Source organism: Oncorhynchus mykiss, chromosome 7 (genome assembly GCF_013265735.2).
Source record: "Oncorhynchus mykiss isolate Arlee chromosome 7, USDA_OmykA_1.1, whole genome shotgun sequence".
NCBI classification, from domain to species: Eukaryota; Metazoa; Chordata; class Actinopteri; order Salmoniformes; family Salmonidae; genus Oncorhynchus; species Oncorhynchus mykiss.
Genome location: NC_048571.1, coordinates 1,247,593 through 1,263,615, shown reverse-complemented (window position 1 = coordinate 1,263,615; position 16,023 = coordinate 1,247,593). Strand labels below are relative to the sequence as shown.

Below are 16,023 nucleotides of genomic sequence, written 5' to 3'. Positions count from 1 at the left end.
TGAGGCCTGCTGGTTCAGTACCACTACGTCTTGGCTCGTTCAGTGTGACAGGGTCTAGGCCTGCTGGTTCAGTACCACTACGTCTTGGCTCGTTCAGTGTGACAGGGTCGAGGCCTGCTGGTTCAGTGTGACAGGGTCGAGGCCTGCTGGTTCAGTGTGACAGGGTCGAGGCCTGCTGGTTCAGTGTGACAGGGTCGAGGCCTGCTGGTTCAGTGTGACAGGGTTGAGGCCTGCTGGTTCAGTACCACTACGTCTTGGCTCGTTCAGTGTGACAGGGTCGAGGCCTGCTGGTTCAGTACCACTACGTCTTGGCTCGTTCAGTGTGACAGGGTCGAGGCCTGCTGGTTCAGTACCACTACGTCTTGGCTCGTTCAGTGTGACAGGGTCGAGGCCTGCTGGTTCAGTACCACTACGTCTTGGCTCGTTCAGTGTGACAGGGTCGAGGCCTGCTGGTTCAGTACCACTACGTCTTGGCTCGTTCAGTGTGACAGGGTTGAGGCCTGCTGGTTCAGTACCACTACGTCTTGGCTCGTTCAGTGTGACAGGGTCGAGGCCTGCTGGTTCAGTACCACTACGTCTTGGCTCGTTCAGTGTGACAGGGTTGAGGCCTGCTGGTTCAGTACCACTACGTCTTGGCTCGTTCAGTGTGACAGGGTTGAGGCCTGCTGGTTCAGTACCACTACGTCTTGGCTCGTTCAGTGTGACAGGGTTGAGGCCTGCTGGTTCAGTACCACTACGTCTTGGCTCGTTCAGTGTGACAGGGTTGAGGCCTGCTGGTTCAGTACCACTACGTCTTGGCTCGTTCAGTGTGACAGGGTCGAGGCCTGCTGGTTCAGTACCACTACGTCTTGGCTCGTTCAGTGTGACAGGGTCGAGGCCTGCTGGTTCAGTGTGGCAGGGTTGAGGCCTGCTGGTTCAGTACCACTACGTCTTGGCTCGTTCAGTGTGACAGGGTCTAGGCCTGCTGGTTCAGTACCACTACGTCTTGGCTCGTTCAGTGTGACAGGGTCGAGGCCTGCTGGTTCAGTGTGACAGGGTCGAGGCCTGCTGGTTCAGTGTGACAGGGTCGAGGCCTGCTGGTTCAGTGTGACAGGGTCGAGGCCTGCTGGTTCAGTGTGACAGGGTTGAGGCCTGCTGGTTCAGTACCACTACGTCTTGGCTCGTTCAGTGTGACAGGGTCGAGGCCTGCTGGTTCAGTACCACTACGTCTTGGCTCGTTCAGTGTGACAGGGTCGAGGCCTGCTGGTTCAGTACCACTACGTCTTGGCTCGTTCAGTGTGACAGGGTCGAGGCCTGCTGGTTCAGTACCACTACGTCTTGGCTCGTTCAGTGTGACAGGGTCGAGGCCTGCTGGTTCAGTACCACTACGTCTTGGCTCGTTCAGTGTGACAGGGTTGAGGCCTGCTGGTTCAGTACCACTACGTCTTGGCTCGTTCAGTGTGACAGGGTCGAGGCCTGCTGGTTCAGTACCACTACGTCTTGGCTCGTTCAGTGTGACAGGGTTGAGGCCTGCTGGTTCAGTACCACTACGTCTTGGCTCGTTCAGTGTGACAGGGTTGAGGCCTGCTGGTTCAGTACCACTACGTCTTGGCTCGTTCAGTGTGACAGGGTTGAGGCCTGCTGGTTCAGTACCACTACGTCTTGGCTCGTTCAGTGTGACAGGGTTGAGGCCTGCTGGTTCAGTACCACTACGTCTTGGCTCGTTCAGTGTGACAGGGTCGAGGCCTGCTGGTTCAGTACCACTACGTCTTGGCTCGTTCAGTGTGACAGGGTTGAGGCCTGCTGGTTCAGTACCACTATGTGCAGTTGTAGGCTCCGACAAAGTTCTGTCAGTGTCAGGTGTTTTGGGCCTTTATTGTGTAGTGTGGCTTGTGTTAAGAGACGGTCCCGGTGATTGATAAAGGTGAAATAATAAATAAATAAAAATATATATATATATATATTATATATACGTTTTATTATTATATATTATATACGTTTTTTTGACCTCGATGCATACTTTCAGTTTTTCCGAAGTCATTTCATTCACTCATAAGCATAGAGTGAGGCTAGCACTGCTGGTGCTGATACAGGTGTAGATCAAACCCACCACTGTGGTTAATGTAGCCCAGGTCTGCTGGTGCTGATACAGGTGTAGATCAAACCCACCACTGTGGTTCATGTAGCCCAGGTCTGCTGGTGCTGATACAGGTGTAGATCAAACCCACCACTGTGGTTAATGTAGCCCAGGTCTGCTGGTGCTGATACAGGTGTAGATCAAACACACCACTGTGGTTAATGTAGCCCAGGTCTGCTGGTGCTGATACAGGTGTAGATCAAACCCACCACTGTGGTTAATGTAGCCCAGGTCTGCTGGTGCTGATACAGGTGTAGATCAAACACACCGCTGTGGTTAATGTAGCCCAGGTCTGCTGGTGCTGATACAGGTGCAGATCAAACACACCACTGTGGTTAATGTAGCCCAGGTCTGCTGGTGCTGATACAGGTGCAGATCAAACCCACCACTGTGGTTAATGTAGCCCAGGTCTGCTGGTGCTGATACAGGTGCAGATCAAACACACCACTGTGGTTAATGTAGCCCAGGTCTGCTGGTGCTGATACAGGTGTAGATCAAACCCACCACTGTGGTTAATGTAGCCCAGGTCTGCTGGTGCTGATACAGGTGTAGATCAAACCCACCACTGTGGTTAATGTAGCCCAGGTCTGCTGGTGCTGATACAGGTGTAGATCAAACACACCACTGTGGTTAATGTAGCCCAGGTCTGCTGGTGCTGATACAGGTGTAGATCAAACACACCACTGTGGTTAATGTAGCCCAGGTCTGCTGGTGCTGATACAGGTGTAGATCAAACACACCGCTGTGGTTAATGTAGCCCAGGTCTGCTGATGTCGCCTCTCAAGCCAATCGCAGAATATGACGACAGAAGCAAATCTGACAATCTGGCCAGGTTGACATTAAGATTTTAATTCGTTAACATCACACAGTGTGACGTGATAATTGTAAAAGACTGAATCCAACGTAAAGTCTGCAAAGGTCTTTAGATGTTGTTGAACACTTCTCCATATAGCCATGTTGTCAGTTTCAAAATCGTCATTGAAACTAATATGGGTAATTTTCAGTTCATGAAATACTTTTCAGACACCTCATATCCTTCCTTTATTGACTGAACATTGTGCTAGATGGCATCTTCCCCCAACCCTGAAACAACAATGTCAAACTGATCCAGCTGAGGGTCAAGTGTCTCTGGGTAGGACAGTTTCAGCATCCCAACCATCACTGGAATGGAACACTGGAATGGAACACTGGAATGGAACACTGGAATGGAACACTGGAATGGAACACTGGAATGGAACACTGGAATGGAACACTGGAATGCGGTGGTTTAGAGGACAGGTGGCGGTATCATGTTGTTATCTCAAGGACAGGGTCAGCTGTTCTGACTACCGCAGTGTCCCGCTGGCTTACAGAGAGCTGGAGAGGAGAGATGGGCCTCCACTTCTGCTCTCTGTTCCTATCAGAGGGTGTTGAAGTCATCAAGAGGTGGGCTGAGAGATACTTTAGTAGAGAGAGGGGGATGTAGAGAGATTTTATGAGATAGAAGGGTGCTGCTTTAGAGAGATGGAGAGAGAGGGGATGTAGAGACAGGATGGCTGTGGGTTGGGTCTCTTTCGTGTCAGGTCTTCCTGTTGACCACATTGACAGGAAGATAGAGGCCTCTGCAGCTGAAACTGTCACCTCTCTCTCTCTCGTTGACTGGTAACTAATGCAAATCACATGTATATGGACTGGGCTAGTCTATTACGAATGCCAATCACATATATATGGACTGGGCTAATCTATAACGAATGCAAATCACATGTATATGGACTGGGCTAGTCTATTACGAATGCCAATCACATATATATGGACTGGGCTAGTCTATAACTAATGTAAATCACATATGGACTGGGCTAATCTATAACAGGGATGGGGAACTGGCGGGGCCCCCCTTTTGAAGGCCCTCGGACACAGTCAATTGAAGTTAATTCATTAGGCCCTCATCTATGGATTTCACATGACTGAGCAGGGGTGCAGCCATGGGTGGGCCTTGGAGGGCATAGGCCCCTCCACTGGGGAGCCAGGCCCAGCCAATCAGAATGAGTTTCCCCCAAAAATGTAGTTTTATTACAGACAGAAATATTCCTCAGACCCGAAAACTGCACCATTTTTAAAGTGGCATTTTATTGTCCCCCAGCACAAGGTGCACCTGTGTAATGATCATGCTGTTTAATCAGCTTCTTGATATGCCACACCTTTCAGGTGGATGGATTATCTTCGTAAAGGATAAATGCTCACTAACACGGCATGTAAACACATTTTCACACAAAAATTGAGAGAAAAATTAGAGATTTTTTTTTGTGCAAATAGACCATTTCTGGGATTTTTTTATTTCACCTCATGAAACATGGGACCAACACTTTACATGTTGCGTTTATATTTATAAAATATATATATATATTTTTTATAGCAACACAAGACACCTGTCTGATTTACACCTGTCTGAGTGGACGAGTCCATTGCCTAATATATATATATATATATGGACGAGTCCATTGCCTAATATATATATATATATATATATATATATATATATATATATATATATATATATATATATATATATATATATATATATATATATATATATATTAGGCAATGGACTCGTCCACTCAGACAGGTGTAAATCAGACAGGTGTCTTGTGTTGCTATAAAAAAAATAAAATGAAAAAAAATTATATATATATTTTAAAAAAAATTTTTTTTTTATAGCAACACAAGACACCTGTCTGATTTACACCTGTTTGAGTGGACTAATCCATTGCCTGTCTGGGTGGACTAGTCCATTGTCTCTGTGGGTGGACTAGTCCATTGTCTCTGTGGGTGGACTAGTCCATTGTCTCTGTGGGTGGACTAGTCCATTGTCTCTGTGGGTGGACTAGTCCATTGCCTGTCTAGGTGGACTAGTCCATTGCCTGTCTGGGTGGACTAGTCCATTGTCTGTCTGAGTGGACTAGTCCATTGTCTGTCTGAGTGGACTAGTCCATTGTCTGTCTGAGTGGACTAGTCCATTGTCTGTCTGAGTGGACTAGTCCATTGTCTGTCTAAGTGGACTAGTCCATTGTCTGTCTGAGTGGACTAGTCCATTGCGGAGGGGATAGCACACCACTATCACCAGTAGTACATTTCGCCTACCGTTAATTCCCATCATTTTTAATCTACAATGTTTGTTTGGTTACGGTAATGCATTCAATATATTATTACTGCTGTCTTGTCATTGTAGGAGTGGACACATTGTTTGTAGAGTGTTCAACCTAGGCTACACTTGTACACCATTTACGAGTTGTCAATTTATTCATTGTCTTTTGTTTGGAGTGCTCCTGTCAATCTTGAGTAAGGACGCGCACCTAGCCTGTTTGAAAAATATTCCCAGCTCTCTTTCGATTACCACTCAGCATAAAAGGGGGGAAAATGTCATGCTCTGATCTGGTGGAAACGTCATAAAATAGGCCTACCTGATTACTTCTTATCCCTTGCGCAAAATAGCCTACAGCTCTGTCTGTCTGTCTGGAGCTCACTGGTGCGGAAACTCTGACAGCCCAGAATATTTTATACAATGTTGCAAGTTTGCTAGCACAAGCTTTGGGCTGGACCAAGTTGATAGTTGTACAATGTTTCTTACAGACAGTCCATGCATAGCCAATGAGATTTCTAGGATATCTGTTTTCACCAGGATATGTTCTACATGCAGGCTGTAGTGTATTTGTTGGATTTATGTAGGCTGTTTTTACATATTACCAAGGTGTATGTAAACTTCCAATGGCAATAGAAGTTATATTTAAAATGGTATCATTTTCATTTAGATATCATTTTGATTAACCACTACATTTATTTTGAGATATGAAGACTTTATTATAAATTAAATGAAACTGTTCCACGAAAAATGTGCAGATGAAAATCATAACAGATCAGTAGAAATGGTACTATACCCTGGCACTCAACATGGAAAAGGTTAAAGGTCGCTGGTGTAGCCTCTTACCGGTAACTTCAGGAGAGTAACAGCAGAATCTGAGAAGGCCAGCAACAGCGGGAAGAGGAGGATCAGGAACAGTTTTTTTTTTTTCTTCTTCTGGTTAGGCTATATTGATCTCTAACTCCCACTTGAGTCATTTGTGTGACTTCATTTTTAATCACAGTGCTTAAAGCATCAGACAAGCTCTGTGGCCTGCATATAGGGTGTATCTACAGTTGAAGTCGAAGTTTACATACACCTTAGCCAAATACACTTAAACTCAGATTTTCCCAATTCCTGACATTTAATCCTAGTAAAAATTCCCTGTTTTAGGTAAGTTAGGATCATCACTTTATTTTAGGAATATGAAATGTCAGAATAATAGTAGAGAGAATGATTTATTTCAGCTTTTATTTATTTCATCACATTCCCAGTGGGTCAGAAGTTTACATACACAAAATTTGTATTTGTTAGCATTGCCTTTAAATTGTTTAACTTGGGTCAAACGTTTCGGGTAGCCTTCCACAAGCTTCCCACAATAAGTTGGGTGAATTTTGGCCCATTCCTCCTGACAGAGCTCGTGTAACTGAGTCAGGTTTGTATGCCTCCTTGCTCACACATGATTTTTCAGTTCTGCCCACAAATTTTCTATGGGATTGAGGTCAGGGCTTTGTGATGGCCACTCCAATACCTTGACTTTGTTGTCCTTAAGCCATTTTTCCACAACTTTGGAAGTATGCTTTGTGTCATTGTCCATTTGGAAGACCCATGTCTTGAGATGTTGCTTCAATATATTCACATTATTTTCCTCCCTCATGATGCCATCTATTTTGTGAAATGCACCAGTCCCACCTGCAGCTAAGCACCCCCACAACATGATGCTGCCACCACCGTGATTCATGGTTGGGATGGTGTTCTTCAGCTTGCAAGCCTCCCCCTTTTTCCTCCAAACATAATGATGATCATTATGGCCAAACAGTTCTATTTTTTAATTCATCAGACCAGGGGACATTTCTCCAAAAAGTACGATATTTGTCCCCATGTGCAGTTTCAAACCGTAGTCTGGCTTTTTTATGGTTGTTTTGGAGCAGTGGCTTCTTCCTTGCTGAGCGGCCTTTCAGGTTATGTCGATATAGGATTCGTTTTACTGTGGAAATAGATACTTTTGTACCCGTTTCCTCCAGCATCTTCACAATGTCCTTTGCTGTTCTGGGATTGATTTGCACTTTTCGCACCAAAGTACGTTCATCTCTAGGAGACAGAATGCATCTCCTTCCTGAGCGCTATGACGGCTGGATGGTCCCATGGTGTTTATACTTGTGTACTATTGTTTGTACAGATGAACTTGGTACCTTCAGGTGTTTGGAAATTGCTCCCAAGGATGAATCCGACTTGTGGAGGTCTACAATTTTTTTCTGAGGTCTTGGCTGATTTCTTTTGATTTTCCCATGATGTCAAGCAAAGAGGCACTTAGTTTGAAGGTAGACCTTTAAATACATCCACAGGGAAACCTCCAATTGACTCAAATGATGTCAATTAGCCTATCAGAAGCTTCTAAAGCCATGACATAATTTTCTGGAATTTTCCAAGCAGTTTATAAAGGCACAGTCAACTTAGTGTATGTAAACTTCTGACCCACTGGAATTGTGATTTAAGTGAAATAATCTGTCTGTAAACAATTGTTGAAAAAATTACTCATGCACAAAGTAGATGTCCTAACCAACTTGGCAAAACTATAGTTTGTTCACAAGAAATTTGTGGAGTGGTTGAAAAACAAGTTTTAATGACTCCAACCTCCGTGTATGTAAAAAACTTCCGACTTCTACTGTATGTATGGAAAAATACACGTTTAAAAATGTTGACCAATCAAAAGAACAGACCACTTTCAGTCGACCAAGATTTTGTTTAGCCGGGGACATCCCTGATTGGATGATGGTTGTCATCTGTCTACTGTACCAGGAAGTATTTCTGGATCAATGTGATTGTTTCCCTTGTGGTTTTATAGCTCATGTACTTTGCAAGTTATTTCAATACATCCTGTTATTTCTGTGCAAAGACAATATTATGTGCCTGCAGTCACACAGCTTGCTCTAAGGACTGTGGTGAAAGCCCACTGGGTAAAAACTGGTTGAATCAACATTGTTTCCATGTCATTAATATATATATATATATTGTGATGACATTGAATCAAAGTGGAAAACTGTTTAGATTTGTAAGAAGTCATCAACTTCAGGGAATTTCATATTTGTTTTTCAACAAACTTTTAACCTTAATCCCAATGACATGGTGACATTTCACGTTGAATTCATGTTAGTTGACAACTCAACCAAATGCAAATTAAAACTAGATGTTGAACTGACGTCTGTGCCCAGTTGGAGAGGTGTGTGTGTGTGTGTGTTTTCCCATGTCTCTGAAGGTTTGTTGTGGTCCAGCCTGGTTATGTGTATAGCATCTGTAAGCCGACTGTTTGTGTGGATATTTAGGAAGTATTGAATGGATTGTGTGTATTCTCTCCATCAGGGGTGAAGCTGTAGAAGAATAACTGAAGAGAGAGAGATAAGATGCCTCCTCCCCCGCCACCCCCTGCCCCTCCCCCACCCCCAACCTTCGCTGTGGTAAGCACGCCAAAGACGTCCTAGTTATATTGAAACTACTGATATGAGTTAACACGACGATGGAAAATTCATTCAATTTAGATGTAATCTTAGATGAAGACATCATCACGTTCTGTCAGATAACCTCTCACCCGCCTTCTGTCAGATAACCTCTCACCCGCCTTCTGTCAGATAACCTCTCACCCGCCTTCTGTCAGATAACCTCTCACCCGCCTTCTGTCAGATAACCTCTCACCCGCCTTCTGTCAGATAACCTCTCATCGCCTTCTGGCATGAGTGATTGCAGGGAAATTTCTTAGGTCAGTGCAGTTTTGACCTTGTTCAATAGCGCCACCTTGTGGTAGTGAAAGGAAGCGTTTCCAGCATGGCAATGTGATTGTGCAAGTTGTTGTCCTAGGTAATACTATATAATTTCCTATATTACTTAACTGGCTTCTTTGTTTGTGTTTTATGTTGTCAACATTCACAGGCAAATACACAGAAGCCATCACTCAGCAAGAATGAAGCACAAGGAAGAAACGCCTTACTGTCTGATATCGGAAAAGGTGCTCGCCTGAAGAAGGCCGTGACCAATGACAGGAGTCAACCCGTCATTGACAGTGAGTAAAGGGTTCTCTGATGCTGTGTATTCTCAAGGCTTTACTCAGAATGTACTCCTCCTCAGTCTAACCATTAGGACATACGGAAGCTACTTGAAACCTACAAAAGGCCTCCTGCAGATAATTAGATTTCAAAGGCTATGGTCTTGTGCCGGAGGAAAAGAGATTGAATACCTTTCTTCACAGAACCCAAAGGTGGAGGAGGAGGTGGAGGAGGAGGAGGAGGAGGAGGTGGAGGAGGAGGAGGAGGAGGAGGAGGAGGACCAGTACTAGGAGGTCTCTTTGCAGGAGGCATGCCCAAGCTTCGGTCCTCAGGAGGGAACAGTAACGGTAATGATCCATGTTTATAATAAGAGATTACAATGTACTGCAGCAGCCTCTAGAGGTTACAATGTACTGCAGCAGCCTCTAGAGGTTACAATGTACTGCAGCATCCTCTAGAGGTTACAATGTACTGCAGCAGCCTCTAGAGGTTACAATGTACTGCAGCAGCCTCTAGAGGTTACAATGTACTGTAGCAGCCTCTAGAGGTTACAATGTACTGCAGCAGCCTCTAGAGGTTACAATGTACTGCAGCATCCTCTAGAGATTACAATGTACTGCAGCATCCTCTAGAGATTACAATGTACTGCAGCATCCTCTAGAGATTACAATGTACTGCATCAGCCTCTAGAGGTTACAATGTACTGCAGCAGCCTCTAGAGATTACAATGTACTGCATCAGCCTCTAGAGGTTACAATGTACTGCAGCATCCTCTAGCGGTTACAATGTACTGCAGCATCCTCTAGAGATTACAATGTACTGCAGCAGCCTCTAGAGATTACAATGTACTGCAGCATCCTCTAGAGATTACAATGTACTGCAGCATCCTCTAGAGATTACAATGTACTGCATCAGCCTCTAGAGGCTACAATGTACTGCAGCATCCTCTAGAGATTACAATGTACTGCAGCAGCCTCTAGAGATTACAATGTACTGCAGCATCCTCTAGAGATTACAATGTACTGCAGCATCCTCTAGAGATTACAATGCACTACAGCAGCCTCTAGAGGTTACAATGTACTGCAGCAGCCTCTAGAGATTACAATGTACTGCAGCATCCTCTAGAGATTACAATGTACTGCATCAGCCTCTAGAGGCTACAATGTACTGCAGCATCCTCTAGAGATTACAATGTACTGCAGCATCCTGTAGAGATTACAATGTACTGCAGCATCCTCTAGAGATTACAATGCACTACAGCAGCCTCTAGAGGTTACAATGCACTACAGCAGCCTCTAGAGGTTGTATTAATATGGTTTGTAAGCGGTGTTTGAGATAAGCCATGATAACTATCTTGAACAAGTGTAATGTGTTGCTGCTATATGTAAACTGTACTGCGCCACCTTGTTCTACACGAGGGGAGGTCCTCAAGACAAGGCAATTACAGGTCTGTCAGAGTTGACCAAAGTGCCAAGGTTTATTACATAACAAAACAATAATACAATGCATGACCCCAGAGACACACTGGCTCGGAGGGGGTCGGCAGGGGTGCCCCCCCCCCCCCCCCAAAAAAAGTAACTCAGTCCAACTTTAAACGTACTCTTGAAAGTTGTAATCGTGGGAATGCACAAGGCACAATTTCAAAATGAGGTAGTGCATCATCAGTTGCTCTCGTCATCTTAGTGTTGCAGACCTTGGGGAGTGAAGTTCCCCAGTGCTGGACGAGTGAAGGAGTTTGGGAACCCCTGGTATAGAAGACATACATTATGGATAGATAGCAGCAGGGCAAGAAGTAATGCCTTGCATGTAAACACTTTACATTAAGTATATTCACACTCTTTGTAAGATAACACTGGTGACCAAACACTCTTTGTAAGATAACACTGGTGACTAAACACTCTTTGTAAGATAACACTGGTGACTAAACACTCTTTGTAAGATAACACTGGTGACTAAACACTCTTTGTAAGATAACACTGGTGACCAAACACTCTTTGTAAGATAACACTGGTGACCAAACACTCTTTGTAAGATAACACTGGTGACTAAACACTCTTTGTAAGATAACACTGGTGACTAAACACTCTTTGTAAGATAACACTGGTGACTAAACACTCTTTGTAAGATAACACTGGTGACTAAACACTCTTTGTAAGATAACACTGGTGACTAAACACTCTTTGTAAGATAACACTGGTGACTAAACACTCTTTGTAAGATAACACTGGTGACTAAACACTCTTTGTAAGATAACACTGGTGACCAAACACTCTTTGTAAGATAACACTGGTGTCTAAACACTCTTTTTAAGATGATGACACACTGGTGATATTAGTATGCGAAAACACGCATGTAAATTCGTACGACTTGCCTTTGCGCTCTAACCCAATAGTTCCCTTCTAAAACCAGCCTGCCCCGGAGGACTCTGCAGAAAGGGCGACGGAACATATAAACAAACATATAACGAAGAATATTAAACTAGTCCGCTTGCTAGGGGCAATCCCAAATCTTTTGCCCGAATAGCAGCTCATTTGCGGACGAGACAAACCAAACGTTTGACAACTTGCCACAAGCACAGCCCACGTGCGTCGTCCATGGCAGAAACACTGGCTCGCTAATCGAGAGTTGCGGCTCGCTAACTTATACCCCAATTCTCCCCTGGTCACAGTCACACCAGCCACTAGGTGACACGGGCTACATGTATTTCTGTAATGCATAGAGGGCACTAGTTGGTTGGTTGTTTTTAACCATAGCCCCATGTAAGACAAAATGATGTTAGACAAAGTGTGTGATGTTTGAAACCCTTATGCTTCCACAGGAGGCCCTAGGCCCCCCATGGTACCTCCAGGAGGCCGTTCCTCAGGCCCCAGACCGTTTGGTGGTGGGGGCCCCTCCGCTGGCCCTCCACGGTTCTCAGGGGCCCCAGCCTTTCCCCGGAGCAGCGCCCCCGACCTCCCCAGGGGACGGGCAGGCCCCCCGCGACCAGAGACCCCTGGCGGACCCCCTCCCCCAATCCCCAACACCCCACGGCCCAACCAGAACTTCCAGAGCCGAGGGACCCCACCTGTTCCAGGAGGAGCCCGGATCCCCAGCTCAGCCCCAGCACCTCCACCCCCCAACCTTGCAGGCAGACACCAAGGCTTGCCCCCTCCCCCTGGCCCTATAGGGGCCCCGTCTGGGCCAAAACCCTCCTTTGGGGCCCCTCCGGTTCCCAGTAGTGGACGTCCCCCTCTACCCCCAGCCCCCCACCCTGGCAGACCCTCAGAGGACCCCTGGCCCCCACCCCCACCCCTGGGGGGCCACCGGTCCTCCATATCCAAAGATGGACCACCGCCACCATCTTTCAACTCCAAGCCCCCCAGCTCGTCTTCCTCTCGGCCCTCCATCGGCGGTGGTGGAGCTCCCCCTCTCCCTCCTGGCAGACCGGGCCCTCCACTGTTGCCCCCAACGCCTGCGGGAGGAGACGAACACACCCCCAGACTACCACAGAGGAACATTTCACTCAACTCGCCGGCGCCGCCACCTGGCCGGTCAGGACCACTGCCACCCCCTCCCAGTGAGAGGCCGCCCCCTCTGGGTAAAAACCCCCCAGGACGGACGGGTAAGGATGCTGCTTCCTTCAGCCTCCCTTCAGGTCATATAATGATGACCACTGTCTCTTTTTGGGTTAGCTTAGCAACTAGAAACATAGTTAACCTTTCTGTGGTCAGTTTGGTCAGACATCAGTACACCGTGTATGTGTTTTGAGACTGGATGGAATGTAGTTTGTAGCTATGATGTGACCTATAGCGATGATATGATGTGACCTATAGTGATGATATGATGTGACCTATAGCGATGATATGATGTGACCTATAGCGATGATATGATGTGACCTATAGTGATGATATGATGTGACCTATAGCGATGATATGATGTGACCTATAGCGATGATATGATGTGACCTATAGCGATGATATGATGTGACCTATAGCGATGCTATTATATAGAACTAGTGTTGTATTGAACTCTGTGGTGTAACCTCTTCTCCCACCAGGCCCGCTCCCTCCCCCTCCCTCCTCAGGTCCACGTGGAGGCAGTATAAGGTCATCTCCTGTCCCCCCACCTCCTAACCGCCCGGGAGCAGAGCCCCCCCGTGGGGGACAACGGCCCCCGCTCCCACCAGACCGACCGGGAATAGGAGGCCCTCCTCCCCCAATGGGCAACGGCTTCCAGAACTCCCATCACCAACACATTGGTGAGTGTAAACAGAAGGAATTCATATGATGAGTAATCCTGCTTGAGACCTTACTCCCTGATGTGCCCTTAGCTCCCATTGCTAATGACTTGGCTTCAGCTCAGTGGGCTAACAGTTTTGTGGTGCAGAGAAGACCCGGGTTTGAACCCATATAGGTCTTTAATTGACCTAGCTGAGAGTTGTGTTTCTCTCTCTGTCAGATGAGTGGGAGGCCCGGTTCCAGTTCCACCCTGTCTCAGACCTCCCTGTCCCAGAGCCTTACGTGTCCTGTCAGAAGACATACCCCAGCAAGTTGTCCAAGACTGACGGCAGAGGTAGGAACCAAGGGCTTTCCTCCCAGACCTGGGTCAAATGCACGTCAAATACTTTGAAATTGTTGCGCTGTGCTTTAAAAAATAGCAGCGCTAAATCAAGTGTCTTCTATATGTATTGATTTGTCCCAAATCTGTTTCCTCCTGAAAGTTTCCAGCCTTCAGAGTATCTTCCTGCCCTTGACAGCCTGCTTGACATGTCCAACTTATTTTCCTCTTTCCTGTCCAGGTTCAGATAAAAAGTCCAGGGGTGCCCCCCCACTACCCCCTATCCCCAGGTGAAGTGCTCGTTTTTGGGATGTCTCCTCTCCCTCCCCTCCCCTCCTCTCCCTCCCTCCCTTCCCTGGATGTAAGTATGTCACTTCCACTGCCTCTGTCCATGAGGCTTATATAGCACCTCCATGGAAGGACCATATTTGCAGTGGGACTCACGCAACCATGTGTTTCTGCCTGGAGTTGACAGAATATTCTCATTTAACGAACAGCACTCCAAACCAACCAAAGTCGCAACAGAGGCTCGTTTTATAGGCTATGCATTTGGTTTTGCTCCACTATGTAGTGTTGAAACTGTATACTTTTGTTTTCATTTTTCACTGTGCCTTTTTTGTTTTTCAATTCCCGGATTGTTGTGAAGGATCTTTATGAGATTTGAAGGAAACAGTCGTGTCGGATGCTGTGCCTGTCTTCGCCAAAGAGCAACCGAACTATAGCATATCAGTTACATTATTCTAACCATCGAAGGGTACTTCTCCATACAGTTCATGTGCAGTTCACGGCCATGTCTTGACCTTTGTTTCTACACGGTAGAGACAAAATGGACGCTTGTGTGTTACAGTATGCGTTGATTGAACTTTAGGTGAAAATTGAATGTTTTTCTTTATGCCTTGAAAGAAAAAAGAACGTCACTCATGACAGTTGTTAGTTTAATTTTGTATGATTTGAGTTGTCGGGAAGGATTATTTGTTTTTATTTTCAAAAGTTATCTATTTGACTATTTTTCTTCTACACAGTTACAGTATTATCTTCTGCTTCTGTACTACAGCTCTGGGACGTCTCCGCTACTTGATATTAACATCAAGCTTGTCTCAGAACCACGTGCAGAGAGACAATCTAATATTTGACCTATGAAAGTAAATCATTCACATGTATTAAAATGTTACATACATGATCCTGAAGTTATGATATGAATGAGCTTTGCTCATAGAATTTGCAAGTGTTTAATGTATGCAAGGAGGATGTGAATATGGATCAAAATATGCTGGCTGCAGGCTGATGTGTGAGAGAAAAGTGCTATGTTTGGCCTCATTGTTTTCTCTGTTCTGTAAAGACGATAATATGCATTTCTGAATAGAGAATGGGGGTGAATGGCAGGAGCACGTGTGTTTGACCAAAGACAATCGGCTGCACTAGGACGTAGTCTCTTCCCACAGAGGCGGTGTCTCAGATACAACTTGCATTGGAGACTACCTAGGACCAAACAGACAGAAACATCCAGCAGAAATGGAACGTTTTAAAAAGAGGACCATTAAAGTTGTGTTAGTTCCTCCTCAGGTGACAGACATAATGAATGACGGTCCTCATGGGGACATTTTTCTTTCAGTCTTCTTTCAGAATGTATTCCGTCTCTTGTTCCCTAGTTATCTCTGTTAACCCAGAAGTCAAATATAGCGTAGTTGGGTCAGCTACACGCAGAAACTGCCCACGGAAGATTAGTTCCCTAGGTATCTCTGTTAACCCAGAAGTCAAATACAGCGTAGTTGGGTCAGCTACACGCAGAAACTGCCCACGGGAGATTAGTTCCCTAGGTATCTCTGTTAACCCAGAAGTCAAATATAGCGTAGTTGGGTCAGCTACACGCAGAAACTGCCCACGGGAGATTAGTTCCCTAGTTATCTCTGTTAACCCAGAAGTCAAACACAGCGTAGTTGGGTCAGCTACACGCAGAAACTGCCCACGGGAGATTAGTTCCCTATGAAATTTACAATGGTACTGCAGAGTGCTTTATGCACTTTGGCTTCAAGGGAACTTATATATGATTATTCTTTTTGATGCTTTCAACTGCTTTTGTTTCTGTCTTTGAGTGTATTTTCTTCCTGATGCTTTTCAATGTAGAACAAAGCAAACTATTTCCAAATGGATTTTCTAAATAAAGCAAATAAAGTTGGAGTTGAGACTTCTTGTGTTCTCCGTACAATATAAAATGAAGTTAGTTGCTTCACTAACACTCT

General features: G+C 45.5%; 1 protein-coding gene across 5 annotated transcripts in view; it reads left to right on the top strand.

Moving 5' to 3' along the window:
- LOC118965204 (WAS/WASL-interacting protein family member 1-like) overlaps positions 1 to 15,966 on the top strand; it is a 37,348-nt gene extending 21,382 nt beyond the window's left edge. For 4 of the 5 annotated variants that reach the window (XM_036981993.1, XM_036981992.1, XM_036981994.1 and 1 more), the window contains exons 2-8: positions 8,571 to 8,665; positions 9,135 to 9,264; positions 9,451 to 9,594; positions 12,066 to 12,848; positions 13,284 to 13,484; positions 13,685 to 13,798; positions 14,025 to 15,966. In XM_036981993.1, the coding sequence (XP_036837888.1) occupies positions 8,612 to 8,665; positions 9,135 to 9,264; positions 9,451 to 9,594; positions 12,066 to 12,848; positions 13,284 to 13,484; positions 13,685 to 13,798; positions 14,025 to 14,077 (1,479 nt within the window). In that variant the 5' untranslated portion in view covers positions 8,571 to 8,611 and the 3' untranslated portion in view covers positions 14,078 to 15,966. Of the gene's footprint in view, positions 1 to 5,131; positions 5,279 to 8,570; positions 8,666 to 9,134; positions 9,265 to 9,450; positions 9,595 to 12,065; positions 12,849 to 13,283; positions 13,485 to 13,684; positions 13,799 to 14,024 lie in introns of those variants that run through there. The other variant, XM_036981996.1, reaches the window with a different exon arrangement.
- Positions 15,967 to 16,023: the final 57 nt, after the last annotated feature.